The sequence below is a fragment of the Lissotriton vulgaris genome, chromosome 4_1, assembly GCF_964263255.1.
Source record: "Lissotriton vulgaris chromosome 4_1, aLisVul1.2, whole genome shotgun sequence".
Taxonomy (NCBI): domain Eukaryota; kingdom Metazoa; phylum Chordata; class Amphibia; order Caudata; family Salamandridae; genus Lissotriton; species Lissotriton vulgaris.
This window is the reverse complement of record NC_141691.1, coordinates 1,985,528,238-1,985,546,361: the sequence shown is the minus strand read 5'-3', so window position 1 is coordinate 1,985,546,361 and position 18,124 is coordinate 1,985,528,238. Positions and strand designations below refer to the sequence as shown.

General features: G+C 45.1%; 1 protein-coding gene across 2 annotated transcripts in view; it reads left to right on the top strand.

Moving 5' to 3' along the window:
• The window catches only part of TOP1MT (DNA topoisomerase I mitochondrial), a 1,598,136-nt gene extending 1,580,407 nt beyond the window's left edge, over window positions 1-17,729 (top strand). For both annotated transcript variants that reach the window (XM_086966300.1, XM_086966301.1), the window contains one exon: window positions 14,559-17,729. In XM_086966300.1, coding sequence (XP_086822426.1) covers window positions 14,559-14,661 — 103 coding nt within the window. In that variant the 3' untranslated portion in view covers window positions 14,662-17,729. The remainder of the gene's footprint in view (window positions 1-14,558) is intronic.
• Window positions 17,730-18,124: the final 395 nt, after the last annotated feature.

Sequence of the window (18,124 nt, the reverse complement as noted above, 5' to 3'; positions counted from 1 at the left end):
GTAGAACGGGTAGCACCAGTGTCCAACAGAGAGGTGACATCATTTCCTTCAACCTTTCCTTCTATGTATGGCCCTGTCTGGTCTACCGGTAAGGAGGCGCCAAGCACGCACTCCTCGTCCTCCCCCCTCAGGCCCCGTCAGTATGGTTCATCACAGAGGAATGTATCATTTAACAGGAATTGCGAAGTTGCTGCATTTCTCTCATCCCCTCCTTCCCATACCTCGACCCCCTCATTCTGCTGAGTCTGATTCTTATAATTAGGTCTAGGAGCTCGAGGCAACGGATGCCGTTTTACCTGTTGCTGGTTCTTTTGTGGCCTCTCTTTCTGCACCTGTGGATTTAAACCATTTATTGGGGCATTACCAGCCTGCAAATGTGGACACTCGTCTCTCCAGTGCCCTATCTGACCGCACCCGTGGCAGGGAAATTTCTTTTTGGCCTCTTCTTTACTCATCTTTAACCGAGGCTTCCCCCCTCCCCCAGGGGTAGTGTTTTGAGCATTATTATTCAATTTACTTAACTGTTTCTCTTGTTGTTCAGCCAATTTTACTTGTGCCCACATCACCTTCTCCTTCAGGGCTTTCCTTTTAATCTCCAACTCATCCTCACAGTACTTAGCGTACTTGAGGACCTCATCTATGGGTTTGCCCTGCCAGCAGATTTTATTATCTCTGATCCAGTGGGATATTTCAGGCCTCAACCCCAACCCGAATCGGTAAATGAAATGGGTCATATCCTTCATTTCAATGTTATCGATTCCACTGTAGGTTTTGAATACCTGTAGTAATCGTTCATAGTAGGAGTGTACTATTTCATCACAATTTTGGGTAGTTCTATCTATTCGGGTCCAATCAGTTTCTTTTGCGGGCACTTTCTGTTTTAGGTATTGTATGACTTTATCATACTTCCTCATTACATCTGGTGAAGGAGCTCCGGTTCTGGAGTCTCTCTCATATTCTTCACTAGGCCAATCAACTGCAATCTTGCATTCTGTCCATAAGTCTACAGGAACTACAATGTCAAAGAACCCATCCAGGTCCTTCAGGAGACATTTTTGAACCTTCACGAATCGCTCAACCTGCCTATACCACTCTACTGGTTTCTCTCTTAACTTCGGGAAGTCATTGGTAAAAGACACAATATCCTGTCGGGACCATGGGACATGTTCATATTTCCCACCCGGTACTTCTCTCATGGGATACAGATTTTCTGCCTTGCCCACTTCTTTTAGTACATATTTGGAAGTCTTTGGTTTGGCCTTACTGTCTTCCTCTTTCTTTGCCCACCTGGCTTTCCATTTGTCTAGATATCCCCATTTCTGCAGTATGTTCAGCAATTCTTTTATCTGTATCTTCTTCCCTGACACATTCATGTTTTCTAAATCTTTGTCGGAAAATTCGGCTCTGTAGGGTTTCTGTAATACTTTGGATCGACTAACATCTATTCCCATATTGGCTGCAGTGTCCATTAGTTTCTCATGGAACACTCTGGTGTTTCGGGTAAGGCTTTTGCTTATAAACAGCAACTCCTCATCACTAAGAGTATTCAATCTGTCTAATCCCACATTTCCGGCCATTAGTTCCTCCATTTCTATCCTTAGTTTGTAGATATCTAAAGGTTTGGGCAGGGGAGTTTCTATTTCTCGGGTCCATCGATCCAGTTCCCCCGGAGTTACTACTGTGGCACTCCGAGTCCCTGAAGCTGTTACAATTAGGACTTCTTTGGCCCTAGTCTGATTTCCCGACCGTGGTTCACTGGTTCCAGGTTCCCTTATGGGCAGATCCATCCGGGAAATCACGGACTCACATTCGCTTGCCTGATCATCAACTATAAGCGGCTCTTTTCTAGGTGGGGCTATTATTATTATTATTATTATTGCATTTATTGAGCGCACAGCTACCCGGAGGTTTCCCGGCGCTTGCCTTGGGAACCCGTCCTGGCTTTTCCCTGTGAGATAGCCCCTACAGGGCATCCCCAAGGTGAAAGCCAGGCATCCCGCCGCAGGGGGATTAGAGCCGGCACCGAAGCGAGAATTATCGAGTCCGTGGACATTTGAGCTCAAGACCCTGCCGCGTCGGGAATTGAACCCTGGTCCCGGGTCTGACCTCAGCTTCCGGGTCTGCCTGCTCTACACCGTGAGCCACACTACAACCGGTGTAATAACTGGAGTTCTTGGGCTAGCCTGTCTATCCCCATAAAGGGGAACGACAGGACCAATAGTTACTGGGATTGTCAGGGTGTCAGGACTAGGGTTTATCTGAGCTATAGTCTGAATTAATTCATTTCGCTGTTTAATCAATGCTTCCTTTTCTTGTTCATGTAAAACCCTTTCCATAGAGTTGTCATGCATTACTTGGGGTACTAATGGAGGGTATATATTCGGGGCAGTTGGGATTGCCAAACTTGGTCTGTCATCACCAAAGGGTCGGTAATTTGGGACCGCTGTGCCAGGCCTACAAAATTCATCACTACCACTGATTTTACTACCCGTACCAGCTACATCTGTCTGACTGGCCCTTCTACTTCTTAGAATTGCGGAAAAATTGATTTTTTGAGCTTAGGGGCCCAGACTCTTCAGCATAGGGAGGTGGATTTTTCATTAGCAAATCTTCCAGGTATTCATCCTCTGAGTCCCCCATAGCCATTAAATGTCGGGCTTTCTCAGTCCTTTTTCCTCCCCCTTGTTCAGTTACCCCAAACATAGGAAATAGTCCCTCAACCATCATATTCTGTCTCCACTGTTCATCTTTTTCTCCTTTGTTTCCTGCTGCAATTTTGGGTACCATTTGCTCACTCCCTTAACCATTCGGGGTCTATCTCGTTCTAGAGCCTCAATCTCCCATTCCTCTAAAGCTTCATATTGCGTTAATCTGGGTCTGGGGTGTAGTTCATTCATTCGGGTCCTTAAATTAAACAGGATTCTACCATTAAAGGTACCATTGAGGGGAAATGCTAAGACTCGGTCATCTTCAGTATACTTTACCCAATTTTCCAACCATACACAGGTATGATACCCTTTGTCAAACATCATAAACGATGCAGGAGTATTAGGTGGTGGAATGATCACACCCTCCCTAGTTCTAATGGGCTTGTCTTTCTTGAAATAATTCTTAATCTTTTCAGCAATGGTCAATTTTCTCTTTCCTCCGTACATATTGTAAGGTCTACCTCTTAGCATCTGCTCCTTATGAAAACCTAGATTTTTCGGATCAGGTAAAAATTCAGGATACTACATACACCTCTCCAAACTATCTTCAAGCTCTGATTGATTAATTTTGTTTACTTATGTGCTTCCAATGCTTAGCGCGTCTTTTAATTTCACAGCAACCAATCAGCACAGAGGTTGCAAAATACTTTTGACCAATGGGTGCGCGGCCCCTTCGTGAGACGCGGTCTCACTCTTCGGCGCTCACCCCTCCCTTACAATTCTAGCTTCGCTACACACCCGCTGGCTCAACCAATACCAGCGCGGCACGGAGTGACGTCAGTGCAGCCTTGCGACCGACTCCCTCCTTCACAAGGTAACGGAAACTTTGAATTTTTCTTAAAGTGCAAGTGCTCAGTTTAGTTAACAACGTATAACTTTCGCCACTGTACTCGAGGGTTTTGAACAGAAAAAGGGTTTTTCTCTTACTGCAAGTAAACCACTTCTGTCTACTTTTCATTCACTACGGATAGATCTCTTCTGCCTATCCTCTCTCACAAACTTTAGAGAACCTGCTACTCCTTTGACTCATCCACTTCTTTCCGGGATATATACTAAGTCAAACTTTCACCAGCGGACTCCTCTGCTGTCACCCAAGCTCCGAAGAACCCATTACTCCTTCCGCATGTGACCCTTACTAGGTGATATCACAACGGGAGTTTCAACAGTGGACTCGTAGCTAACATTTATTCAATAATTAACTCAGGAAAATCCTTATTAGCGCTTCCAGTTCTGCCTAACCATACACTAATCTCCCTCCTAGCCAGTGACCTCACAGCCAAGTGGATTCTACTCACCACTTGCTATTCTATTTCCCCGGGGATTCCAACAACATAAAACAATCGCGGACAATTATGTTAATTACATGCAATAATATAGCAGCAATTCAAAATCTTATTTCAAAACCTTTATAACATTTAAATGCAATAATAAAACCTATTTTAGCAGCAATAAATTTTAGCAGCACATTTTATAGATTCACGGTTTATTCATAAAATCTCTTATCTGCCTATCTTAACTAGTCCTAACCATAGCTCTGCTACCAGAAAATTACTGATAGAGTGCGCAGGTCGCACAACTCTTTATCTCACCAGATTTCACACACTTGGGCCCATGATGTGTTAATGACAGTATTTTAGTGAATCGGGTGAGTTTACACACTACCATCAGTAATTCTATTTAATTTTCTTACCACATTTACCAGAAATACCTGACTTACCACAGGTACCTATTTTCCTGACTGATCAGGAGCTAGAAATAACCAAAATACTTTATACATTTAATAGCACTATATACCTATTATAAAGACCACAGACACCTGAAGGGTTTTAAAGATTTTATATAGTAAATTTAAAATCAGAATGCCATGAGGATAAAACTAATACAGATTAGAATATCAATAATCAAGATTACAACTATAATGTAACTGTGAATGAGAGCAAACACCATTGGGTCCGAGTGGAAAACTACTGGGTAAGGCTTATACTAAGGTAGGTGAGTTTAAAACGTATTAGACAGTGAATTGCTAAGGTCCTACAAGTGATTCAAAACTGGTCTTAGTCTAACTGCTACTTTAAGCATAGATTCTAAACACATGTAAAATTGGATCACACTAATTTAGCAAACAGTTTCTATAATGTCCTACAAGTAGGGGAAACATGGAACATAGCTAATAAACAGTTTATATGTAAGTCTAATGGAGATGACAGAGAAAATACCATGGACAAGAATGCTTTATTTAAAGGAAAGGATAAGAGAAAAGATAGACGGACACCCACAAATGTATATTTACCTAGGACAGGAATGAGGACTAACCCTGGCCACGGGTCAGTTTGGGAAAGACGAGGACAAGGATCCTCAAGGATTTAGGATGCCAGTAGGCGAGCAGATACAGCTCATGGACAGTCAGGACAGGATACCCCTCAGGATTTGGACCAGGACTGGGCTCACCAAAAGGCACGACCAACACCTGCAGCTTTGGATGCAACGCCTGCACTACTCCCTCTCTGCACGGAATCCGCCAGTAACCCCGGTTGGGTTCTCGAATCTCCCAGCAAAGTGCTTTGCCAGCACTTAGGACTATTCCACCCCATGGAGTTTGTGGAAAATTACGGACAGAGTGCTCCGCAGCTCTCTGTATCAATCACCTATAGAGTTCGTAGGGTCTGTGACGGGTCAGCTACTCGGACAAGTCGGACGATTTCTCTAGCTAAAACTAGACTAGTTATACTCTTTTCGGGTCCCTAGACCACCCACAAATGTTGCAAGTGACAAGATCCCCAACTTAGGATTGGTCAAGAGAGGTGGTTAGGTCATTGTCACCACCTAAAATTCTGTGTTCCCATAATTAATATTCAATTTTCGTACCCACCCCTTACATTCCAGTTCCCATGGCATGAGAAAGGTGTAAAACAATAGAACACACATAAAGTATATACAATTGTAACATTTTTAGGTACAGCCGAAATCTTCTCCTGGTGCAAGGGTGACTTTCCCAGGCGCATCTCCGCTTCAGAAGCCAGCTGGCTTGGTTTTGCTTCTGCGCGGTGCGGGTTTTCCCTCATCACGTGATTAGGGTGACATGGGTTTCAAAGATGGAGCGGCTCCCCACTCCCAGGCCCACAGATACGCGGTACATGAAAAGTAAGCGAAAACAAATTAGAACCACAGAAAAAATGAATACACTGTACACCATGATTAGCTACACTATATCCCTTACTTTATAATATCTATAGCATTAGGGTATTAGGCAGAAATAGACAGATGAGCAAAAGCAGCAGTAGCAAGCGGAGAGCATGTTAAAGACAAAGCGGCCATTTTAGCAATACTGCGCATGAGCGAAAAATCCCTCCAGAACTGCGAGTGCGTCACATCACATGGGTATGACCGACGCATGCGCAGACTGAAATCCTGGATAGCAGCGACCAAGTCAGTTGCAAGCATCATTATTATTAATAGACACATAGGCAAGTATCTCTGGGACACCAGCGTGTAGTGTGAAAGTGCAATATTAATGACAAAACGGGTTGATTAATGACATTACGAGTTATGTGAGGTTCTTGAATGTGAGCAAGTCGCTTTACGTGCGAATCCTTGCTCCATCAGGTGTCTGGCCCGCTGATCCCTGTGCTGCTGCCCCTCCTTCCCGCAGTCCAGCTTCTCTGCTCCATAAAGGCGCGCCTTGCCGGTGACCGTTTTCCATGGGGAGGAACTCACCTTTGATCAGCGTAGATCTACTCGTCAGGACAGGGGTGACCCTGCTGCCAGCATGATGGCACCTCAGGCACGTGACGACGACCTGAAGGCAATCATGTTGGACATTAAATCAACGGTCACTGGTATCGCTGCGCAACTCGACCAACTTTCTGCACGTCTAGTCTCTATTAAGGCCAGGGTGGACTCTCCCGACAATCGCCTACTCCATGCGGAATCCGGAATCCCGGACATTGAGTACGCTGCTACCCAGGATCGCCAGAAGATGCTTCAGAGGGATAACATTCTGGACGTGATTCGAAGTAAGAATGAAGATTTGGAAGCATGCTCCCGTTGGATCAACCTCTGTATCACGGGCGTGCCAGAATCCACCAATATCTCCCGCATGGAGGATTTCGTTGAACAGCTGGTCCGGGAACTGTTTGGGGACATTCTTTCTCCAGTCTTCATTGTGGAATGTGTCCACCGCTCTCTTGATCCCCACCCTGGCCCGGGGCTTCCTCCTCGCCCTAACATTGCTAAAATATTAAATTTTAGACATCGAGACGCGATCCTCCGTGCAGCACGCCACCGGGGGAAAAACACTCATCAAGGAAACTCGCTCTCCTTTTTCCCCAGACTATACTCGGGCAGTTCAGGCCGCTCAACTTGAATTCCTCCCAGCAAAGCGGATCCTCCAAAAACATGAAGTTACTTATTCTCTGGCCTACCCGGCAAAGCTGAGAGTCTGGCAGGGCACCAAGACTCTCATGTTCCCTGACCCGAGAGATGCACTTAGATTTGCTAAGAAACTTGATAAATCTTCACGCCAGTCTCCCTCCGGCTCCCAGTTCGCTACTTCTTACAATCTCGGTGACTGAACGGTTTTGACTCATTTGTGAACTCTCTGCTATATGCTTTCTGCTTTCTCAACAGCTTGGCCACCCTGCTTTATTGCTGGGGTGTACTCTAAGCCCTGCCATACCCTCACGGGATAAGTCCCTTTCTTATTGTTGTTTTCCTTCTTCCCAGTTGTTGGTCCCTTGGGTGGGTTGGGGCGGTATCTCAGCCTGATTGGGGGGTTGAAGTTGGTGTGCGGGTGGCGGGTTCTTTGGGATTGATTTTTTGGGTGGCAAAGGTGGGTGGTTTGGTGGGGAGTAGAAGGGGGGCTTGCACCAGTATTGCCTGTATTTTGTCTGCTCTTATTCTGGCAGATTCTTGACCGCCGAAGGTTCTTTGGTGTGGGTGGGGTCAGGTTGGGGATTCTGGGAGTTTGCCCTGCGTTTCTTTGAGGGTTGGGATGTTGTTGTTATGTATTTATTTGTCTTTTATACTCAGAATGCATCACTTCATCGCTATGAATGTTTCTTTCCGCAGCACAATTGTGCATGACTTAATCCTTTGTTTGAATGGCACTGCTTCCTTCCCTCTTATCCCCTCTCTGTTATTTGCGCCTTTGAAGGTCTCCCCTGTGTCTGGGCCTTCTCATGCTGCTGGCCCCCAATCCGTCCAACCATTTTCTAAGGGCGTCCATCCTGCTTCCCTCTCGGTTGACACTTTTATGCTGCAGCACACCAACCGGTTTTATCCAATGCCTGCTCCTCTCGCGCCTCATTTCACCTAGATACAGTACCACAGGACTGACACCATTTGTTGGACCGGGAACATCCGTGGTCTTAACGATCACCGAAAAGCCAGGCTGATGCATTCTCACCTGCAGCGACACAGAGTAGACATTTGTCTCTTGCAGGAGTCCCACCTTCTGCTTGAGACCTCCTCCAGACTTCAATCGCCTTATTGGGGTGAATCACATTCATCGTATTATTCCTCTTACGCAAGGGGTGTTCCATTCTGATACGCATGGGTCTCCCCTGGAACACTAATCAGGTACTTGTGGATCCTGATGGACGATACGTGAATATACATGGCTCCTTGTTGTCCCAACCCATGACGATAGCTGCAGTGTACGGCCCTAATTTTGCCGGTCCCAACCTTTTTACCCATATATGGCACCCTATTTCTTCCCTGGGCCCGTCGGCCCTTCTTTGTGGGGGGATTTTAATGTTACCCTTTCGGCTGCCTTGGACCGATCTTGCTCACACTCTTCCCTTCCTCGCGCTACCGCTTTGCTCCAGTCCATTCTTACGGACAACTCTTTCTATGATGCCTGGCGTCATATATGGCCCGATGCCCGTGAGGGAGCCTGCGTTACTGGCCCTCGGGGCTGCTGGTCACGCATTGATTTATGGATCACCTCACCGGATGTCCTTATTTGACTTTCTTATGCTACTCATTTGGCGTGCACCTTCTCGGATCATGCTCCAGTTCAAATTTGTCTTAGTCTCCCTCACTCTCCACAGCGTGCATTTACATGGCGGCTCCCTCCGAATGCTCTCCGCGATACCGTCTTTTGCGACGAGATCCAAGCAACGATCACCAACTATTTCGATTTAAATGTCGGCTCTGTGGATTCTGCTTCCACCCTGTGGGAAGGCTTTAAAACAGTAATACGGGGCGAGTGTATCTCCAAACAGGCCGGCGTCCTTCGTTCAATCCGTACCACACTGGATAAGCCTGAATCTGAAATTAGGGCTCCGGATGTCGCGCTTGTAAGGGAAAAGCATACCAAATTTACTGAAGAGGCCGACGGGGAACTTGCCCTCCTGGGTAGAGAAGCCAGAGCCCATCGCTTTGGGGAAGGCGATCGGCCTGGGAAGACCTTGGCCAACCTTCTACACCCCTGTGCTGCGTCCCTCCAAGATGGTGGCCCCACAAGAACCACCTCTCCTGTGGAAATGAAGGCTTGTTTCACAGACTATTACTCGCAACTTTACAATGCCCCCCCTTCCTCCCCGCGTGAGGCCTTTGAACAATATTTCTAAACCATCGCAGTGGTCTGGCTGGATGATTATCACCGGAAATTCCTAGACGAGTCCTTTACCAAGGAGGAGATTCTTGCCGCCATTAACCCCCTACCTAGTGATAGGGCCCCCAGACTGGATGGTCTTCCAGCTGCTTTCTATATGCTTCCGACAACGGCCTCTTCCCTCAGTCCCTCCGTGAGGCAATGATAACGCTACTACTCAAGCCGGACAAACCGTCCGACTGCCGAGATTAATACCGCCCCCTCTCCCTCATTAATATTGACAAAAACATTTTTGCAAAATTGGTGGCTTCTCCCCTTCATGCCCCTCATTGCTCTCCCGGATCAGTCCGGTTTCATCCCTGGCCAGGCCACCTCGCATAAAATCAGGACCATTTTTGCATTTCTTCCTCTAATCAACCCTAGTCTCCCCCTGTTGCCGCCTTCCTCGATGCCACTAAGGCGTTCGATACGCTTAAATGGCTCTTTCTATTTTTTCTTCTACCCCACCTTGGATTTAGTAATATGATCATACTAAAGATATCCCTTCTCTATACTCGCCCCTCTGCTCGTCTTCGAATCAACGGTCAGATATCGGATCCTATCTTGATCAAACGCGGAACTCAGCAGGGATGCCCTCAATCCCCTATGCTCTTCGCCATTGCAATGGAGGCTCTCGCGGCAAGACTCCGGCAGCATCATACTCAGCGGGTAGAGGTTTTTTGGCCCTTCTCTCATGGTCTCTATGTATGCTCACGACATCACATTATACGTTCACCACCCCAAGACAATCTCAGCCCTCTTGTGCGCAAGATAATACGTTTCGGTGGATTGTCCGGCATACAGGTGAACTGGAGCAAGTCGGTGTTGTTCCCTCCTTACGGATGCCACCAAGCCATTTACACCGGATTTTCCATTCTTTTGGGCCTCTGGTCCCACCCGCTACCTAGGTATCTGGCTGAGTAGAGACTTGGATGACCTCTGGAGGGCCAACTTTGGGCGTGCAGTGGACTGGCTTGAGTCTAAAATTCCGCATTGGAATCAGCTCCCACTGTCCCTTGCTATCCTCATAGCCATTGCCAAGATGGTGGTTCTCCCGAAATTTCTTTACCTCTTTTTAAATATCCCCATTCTCCTGACCGTCCATTTCATTCGTAAACTTCGCTCCCTGATCATCTCTCTAGTCTGGGCCGGCAAGTATCCCAGGATTGCGCCAATATCCTACTCTCCCCATGTCGGTAGGAGATATGGGCGATCCTAATTTTAAGCTTTACGCCTTAAGTGCCCAAGCCAGCTACCTGCATTTCTGGATTCACCCCTCGCCCTATCAAGCACACATGGCTGTGGAGACTGACATCGCACCTCCCTGGCCACTGACTACTGCCCTGTTTGCCCCGGCGAGTCGCCCGCGTGCGGAAGTGGACACAGTCAAAACCCTGCGCTGGGCCTGGTCTGGACTGGTCCAACTCTTCAATGCCCTGTTGTTATCAGCTTAAAACCATGCCGATTGTACAACACCCTGCTTTACCCCCTCTCCAACCAACTGGTATGCCTAAACATGCCTCCCGCTTGGGTCTGACGACATTGGCGGATCTTTACCCAGGTGACCCCTTCTATTCTCTTTCCACCTCCTCCGGTCCGTTGGACACTTTACTCTTTAATCAGTTATCAGGGAGCTACATCCAACGTTCCCCCTGCCTCCACCTTCGATGCCTGCTCTTGATTTTATATATACATCTTCAACTCCTCATAAATTAGTCACTAAATTATACGCCCTTACGTTATCATCCGCCTCCATCTCCACGGATCGCGCACACATGGCATGGGACAAGGACTTGTGCATGGATATCGCCCAGGCCGACTGGCTTTACTGCTGTAATCAGGCGAAGAAATTGTCTTCCAACTACCAGCTTCGTCTTATCCATTTCAAATATTTGCATAGACTATATCGCACTCCTGCTCAGCTCCACAAACTGGGACTCATAACTAACGATCGTTGCATGCGTTGCCCAGCCCCTGCTGCGGATTTAGCTCATCTAGCGTGGTTGTGCCCTAAGGTGTCAGATTTTTGGCTGACGGTATGCTCTGCTATCTCCAAGATTACCTCTGCATCGGTACAGCCCAACCCACCGCTGTGTCTGCTAGGCTTTGTTAAATGTTGCCTGGATGCTTCTCGCCACCTGATCGCAATGCTGCTTGTCCTGGCTAGGCGTAGGGTGCCCATGTGCTGGGGTCGCAGACCAGATACCCCAGTTCGCTTACTGGCTTGAAGAGGCCTTGAGATGTCAGATCTTGCTTTCTGAATTTTGGGACTTACTTCCTGCACGATCTCGCCCAATTGACATATGGGGGCCCTTGGGGACATATCTTCATTCCCGTCCTCATTTGAGCCATGCTGCCTCTCCCGCGTGTCCAGTCGGCACTCCGCCCGCGGCGGCCGCTGTTCAATAACTGACCCCCTATCTCCCCCCTGCCTTCTCTTATTTATTTATTATTTAAACTTATAACGCGCGACAGCTACCCGCAGTGGGTTTCCCGGCGCAAGCGATAGACTTAAGGAGAAAACAGACCTATCGGGCAGCACCATGGATCAGACTAAGGCGGCATGAAGATCATTGGAAAAGTAGAGTTTTCAGTTTTTTTCTAAAGATGGAAGATTGGTTTCAGTTTTCAGAGAGGAGGGTAACGCGTTCCAGTATTTAGGACCTAAATAAGAAAAGGTCCGTCCCCCCATCCTTACAAGCTTGAATCGAGGAACAACAAAGTCGCAGTTGGCCGAAGATCTAAGTGTGCGACTAGGCTTGTAAGGTTGGACCAGATTTTGTAAGTATTTTGGGGCCGAGCCCTGCTTAATTTTGGAAAGATAGCATATGGCTTTGAATTTGATGCGGCTGGGGATCCTGAGCCAATGTAGGTCACGCAGAGCCTGTGTGGCCGATAATCTCCTCGGAATATTACAGAGAAGTTGGGCTGCCGTGTTCTGAACTACCTGACTTTTGTTAACGGTAGCCGCATCGGCGCCAAGATAGAGGACATTTCCGTAGTCCAGGCGAGATGTTACTAACGCCTGGACAACGGTTCTCCTGGTAACAAGAGGCAGCATCCAGAGAATTTTCTGGAGCCATCGCAAGGTGGCAAAGCAGGTGGCGGCCACCTTTGTGGCCTGCTGTCTCATGGAGAGTTTGTCGTCTATAAGAAAGCCGAGGTTGCGGACCACTGAAAATGGCTGAGGAAGGGGGGGGGTCCCATCTCACAAGGCCAATGTTGGGGGCCCCATAGCTCTTTATGCTTCCCTAAGATAAGAATCTCGGTTTTGTCACCGTTTAATTAGAGTAGATGCCTATGCATCCACTCAGCTATACGTGACAATCCGATTTTCAGAGCTGGTATATTGCTGCTCTCACTGCTGGAAAGGGAGAAAACAATTTGGGTGTCATCGGCGTATGAAAAAATAGTCAGCCCAGCGCCCTCCGCAATGGAGGCCAGGGGTCTCACATAGATGTTAAACAGTAGAGGGCTGAGTATGTTCTTGTTGTGTTGGCCCCTATCCGTACAGTAGTGCCCCTATCGCCTTTAGCAAATGTGCTATTTACGGTGCCATAGTTGAGCCTCACGGAACTCGACTCTTGCATGACGGTATTATAATTACATCTATGATATTCGGCTTAAAACTTACTGTGTATGATGCTTCGACTTGATGCAAACTGTATTTTGGTCATATTGAATTTGACAAAGTTTATGAAAAAGCAACAAAAAAAAACTAGTCCTAGGGCACAGTCCCTAGGCCACCCTGTCAAGGGAAGGCCAGCACCTCCCCAAGCCCTTTGTCCTTGGAGCAATCCATATCTCTCCACCAGGAAGCCAATCAGCAGTCGGGTGAAAATTCAGTACTTGCAGAAAGGCGTCTAAAGGATTCAGGCAGGAAAATCGTAAAGTTTTTTTAAAGTACCTGTTGCTTAATAGTTCGACATAATTATATTTTAACATGAACTTGGATTTTAAATTACTATAAAAATGATTTCTTAAAATATGTTCCTAGTTGTTACCGATCTGAATTTAGCATTCATTCAAAGAAACAATGTAGCCCAGTGTTTTCTATGGAAGCATCCAGCCTTGCAACAGTTAAAATGGCTTTTGGGGATATGTCACTGTAATGTCATGATCAGCATTAACATTTACATGTCCAACATTTAAATATCACATATCCTCCCTTTATATGCAATAAGGCCTATTAAGGGTTGACTTATTAGCATTTAAAAGGAAGGTTGAAGCCTCTCAAAAGGGGTTATTTTGACGGATCGAATTTTCAGTTTAAAACTACCATGGGCATGTTACCTGCTTGCAGCTACCATGCTGCGCAGGACAGTAGTCTGTCACACGCAACCCGCATATGTTCACAACTGGGTTCATGTGTTACCAGCCCAATGCTCGTTACACTAGCTGCGCTGTAGCAGTCTTCTCTTAAAAGTTGGACACTGGCAATAAACACAATCCTATTACCACGAGTGACCCTCTCTGACAGTAAAGGTCCAAAAAAGGGGTGATCAAAAGCAAATGAATCCTGATGGACTAAATGGGCGGACCCTATTTGCAATTTAATGCCAGCCATCACATTCCTGTTTCCACCTGGTTCTCTACAGGCCTGCACTGATGGGAGAAAAAGAAGTGTTGATGGGCTTCACTAACAAAGCTACTGTCGGCACAATGGCAGCGGCAGAGAGCGTGGCTTTGGGCAGGGAGGGGGGGATGGAAGACACTGAGGGTGGGCCAGGTGGAGGATGTATACGGAGGGTGATGGAATGCGTGGCAGGAGACCAGGCAAATGTTATGTATCACTAGATGTCAGAGTTATCTGTGATTTCATGTTGTTTTGTTTAAATAGAGCTTATTGTCGCCTGGGATTTCATTACGGGTAGAAGTAGATGTTGCTTGCTGATAGGTGGCTAGGGAAACACAACACTCGATCTAATGTGAGTCGTAGAGAAGTAGGCTGTCCGAGTCACTGGGATTGGCTGGTAAAGGAAGGACACGTTCTAGGACAGGACAGGACTGCGTCGGATTTCACACCACTAGTAAATGCTCTATGAAGCCCCCTGGTCCTCTCATTGTTACCCAAACACTGAACTACAAGGGTACCAATTAATGACAGAATGTCCTAGATATGGCAACATGTGATATAGGAAATCATTGGTTTTATATCAGTAACATTCTAAATTTGTAGATGCAACAGCTATAAATAAAAAAGGTTCTGTAAATTTGTTTTTGTGAGTGACCAATTCTGTACCCTTTGTCTGCAGGTGTAAGAAATTTGGCGTGCCTATTGAGAAGATTTATAACAAGACACAACGGGACAAGTTTGCCTGGGCAATTGACATGACTGATGAAAACTTTGAATTCTGAGAATTGTCTGCCTAACCTGAGGATATGTGGAATTTACAGCACTCTTGTTATATCTTTAAAATAATGCCAAGAAAACGATAATGGGAGGTTAATATAGCCACATCTACATTCAGCCATGTCCTCTCGCTTGAATGAGTGCGACTGAACTTGTGATGTGTAAATATCGACTGCTATGCCAGCCAGGCAGGTTGAATATTGTTTGCCTAAAAATGTACATTCCACTTTAACGTTGGACTTGCTGGCATTCAGTTCTCAAAAATCATGTCCTGTATCAAGTGTGGAGGAAAGTTTCAGAGGTTGGTGCGACAGAAAAAGAATCATGCCATTGATTTTGAAATATTTGTTTTGGCACTTTGTCTACTGTTACCTGTTAAAATGCACTTAAGTGAAAACTAAAGAGCATAAACTGATTTGTGTGTTTCCCAATTTCTCGACAGTGCCAAACTTTAACAGTTAAAACGCGATGAAAATAATGCAAGCTGCATTCCACTAATGTATGGTAGCTGGTGAGAGGGCATGCGGATATCCATATGTAAAGGAGATGGTTTATGACCACCTAGGACCTATCTTAACACCTTAACGTTTCTTGGAATGATAGTCTTTATTTTCTTGCTTTCTCGTTTGTCTGTTAGGTTGATTGAAGAAATCCAGTCAGTATTGAATTCAGGCTTCTGATTCTAAACAAAAAATGTAGTTCATTGCTGCAAGACGCACACCTCCTTATTTAGTCCCTTATTTTGACACTCTGCTGCAGTGCTTCTCGTGTCACAACTTTTGACCTCTTGCTTGCACAGAGTTAATTGCCCTTGTTTAGCGCCCCTCAGTTTCCCAAGAACCAAACTACTTTTGTTTATTGCCGTTGAAAAAGCACATTTGCTTTTGCCTCGATGTACTGTATCTTAAATATTTGTATTTTACTTCAAAGGGGGGAGATCAAATCTTGGATTTGTACGGAATGTTGTCATTTCTGAGACGCGTTTGGCAAGCCCGCCTTTTCATAGAAGTGCTTTATGCAAACTGTATTGTTGCTGCTATGAACCTCTACAAGTGCCTGAAGGTGCTGTGTCCTCGATATTCTATTTCATGTGTACATTCAGCAAACAATGTTGGCCTGCAACTGTTGATGGTATTGAAGTCTGGGATTAGAATTAAATAATGAAGGTAACTACTTCTTGGTTGTTTGCCTTCTTTGCATCCCCCCTTCCAGTTGAATAAAAAGATCGCTACCAAGGACATGATTGGAAGACGTTTTGTAGGTTTTGTCTTGATGTAAAATATGTACCTATTGCGACTACTCTGGCTCTTCAGTTTAATAAGCTATATTGGGAGAAGCCCAATCAATGTTTGGAAAGCTGCAGCTTTCGAAGAAAAGTGAGGGTGGAGATGTTGGCTGACCTCTGGGGTTACTGCTACATCTTTTAACATTTGAAAAAAATATATTTTTTGTATCTTGACAAATGTTTGCCCTTCAAGCCTAGACAGCACTTACAATTCAGATCAATTATCGCACATCGGAGGCGTTTGTCTGCAGAATCGTAGTGTATCACATTTGGGGTACAGTGGATCAGATTTGGCCATTCACAGATTAAAGCAAACTGTACTATTCAAAGAAAAGTTCCTTTTAAAAATATGTATTTGTACTTAAGGAAGGATTTATTATTTTCATTAAGCAGATTTGTACGGGCCAGTTAATTTATGCCACTTTCCACTCACAGGTGACATGTGAGTACCATGCAAAGTATTGAATCTGCTTACCTAAGTGGAGTGGTGGAGAGAAATTGGAGATCCCTTCATGTATGGGAAGGATTTCTTGGAAAGGAAAGTGAAGCCATCAGTGCATTTATTTGGTCACGATGGATCTTGGTGTATATTATAAATGCTGTAGGAGAGCATCCCAAAACTGCCATGGGCTATATGCAAGCAAAATGTAAAGATAAGGATTTTGGCACAATGCTGCCTAACATCACCCTGCTTTTTGGCATCTGAATATATTCTGCATATGGCTGTCATTGGTCAGAAAATGTGGAGCAAAATATTTAAGTGCAAGTTTTTCATAACTTGTATGTCTTGGAAACGCTGAATATGTGATTTAGGTTGTGAATGTATGGAAGACCAGTATATCATTATGGGACTTTATTTGTAAAATACTAAGGGATACGGATTTCCTCCTCAAGCAATTTCCTACAAAGAAAACAATATAGAATTGCAAGGTGGGAAAAGCTTTGAAAACATCCTTTGACATGGTAATGTGTGATGTCCTAAAACATCTCCTCTCTGCTTCTTCGAACTTAGGCTTGTTTTCCATAAAGGCACAGCAGGTTTCAAAACCTTGTGACTTGGTTGTGTTATCGAGGAATATTCTTTGTGAACGACAACTGCGACACCCTTTTTATGTGAAGCTCATACAAGGACATTTTGGCGTTTTATAATACATGTACTGTAATCTTGTTTGAGGGGAAATCTTTGTGAAATATTCTGTCGTTTTCTTCTGGACCTTACCCTGCGGACCAGTTTGCTCTTTATAACACATATACTGGACGGTCTGCTGTACTCATATGATCTGTTGTGTAAACCTGTGTAACCATAACAATGCGTTCCCTGTATGACTGCAAAGAATTGCAAGCTGCCAATTACAGAAGCATTTGTCGTCATATCGCACTTACCTCTTTTGCTGCAGGGGTGCCACTGTAATGCCACCTCACAAAGCAATAGGTTTCTCATGTGAAATTGCTATTAGACTGTGCTGTTCAAGAGCACCCTTAGAACGTAATTAGAAATAATTAATGATTATGTGGAATAAAAATAATTAAGTATGCACTATGTCTACCCAGAGTTGTGTGAGTATCAGAAGACATTATATAGTACGTTTATTACAAAAGTCCTGATGTTTGTTTTTGTTGTGAGTTCCCAATGTTATCAAACTGCGTGTTGACTTAAAATATTTACTTACATATACCTATTCAAAGAACTTTTCAATAACGTGTAAATATTTTTGTGTACCCTGTTTTGTTACATAGAGTATATTAAGTGTTTACATTGTTTACACAATTAAAATTAATTTGAAGGTCGCTTACTGTTTCTTTAATAAAAGTATGTGAATGCATATCCAAGTTAATCTGAAACTTGTTACTGCTGCATGTTGCAAAGTTAGGAGTCATCTTAATGAATAGTGTGGCTTGCTTTGTGTGAAGCCAACGTGTCAACCGAGATTGATCCTGGCCATGTGTCATATTCTGAGATTTAATATCAAGTAGGGAGTGAGAGGGAAAGACCAGGTTCACCCTCCTAATATTAACAGTAGACAAAAAACTCTTGAGTGGAACAAAAGTCAAGAACCTGGTTGTTAAAACTCGCAACGCTCGTTGGGGTTGGAGTAGGAATGACAGTGTTTTGTGCAATAGAAAGAAAATGATATTTCTTTCTTGAGTCCCCTCACTCACCAGTTTCCCCACGGTGACATGCT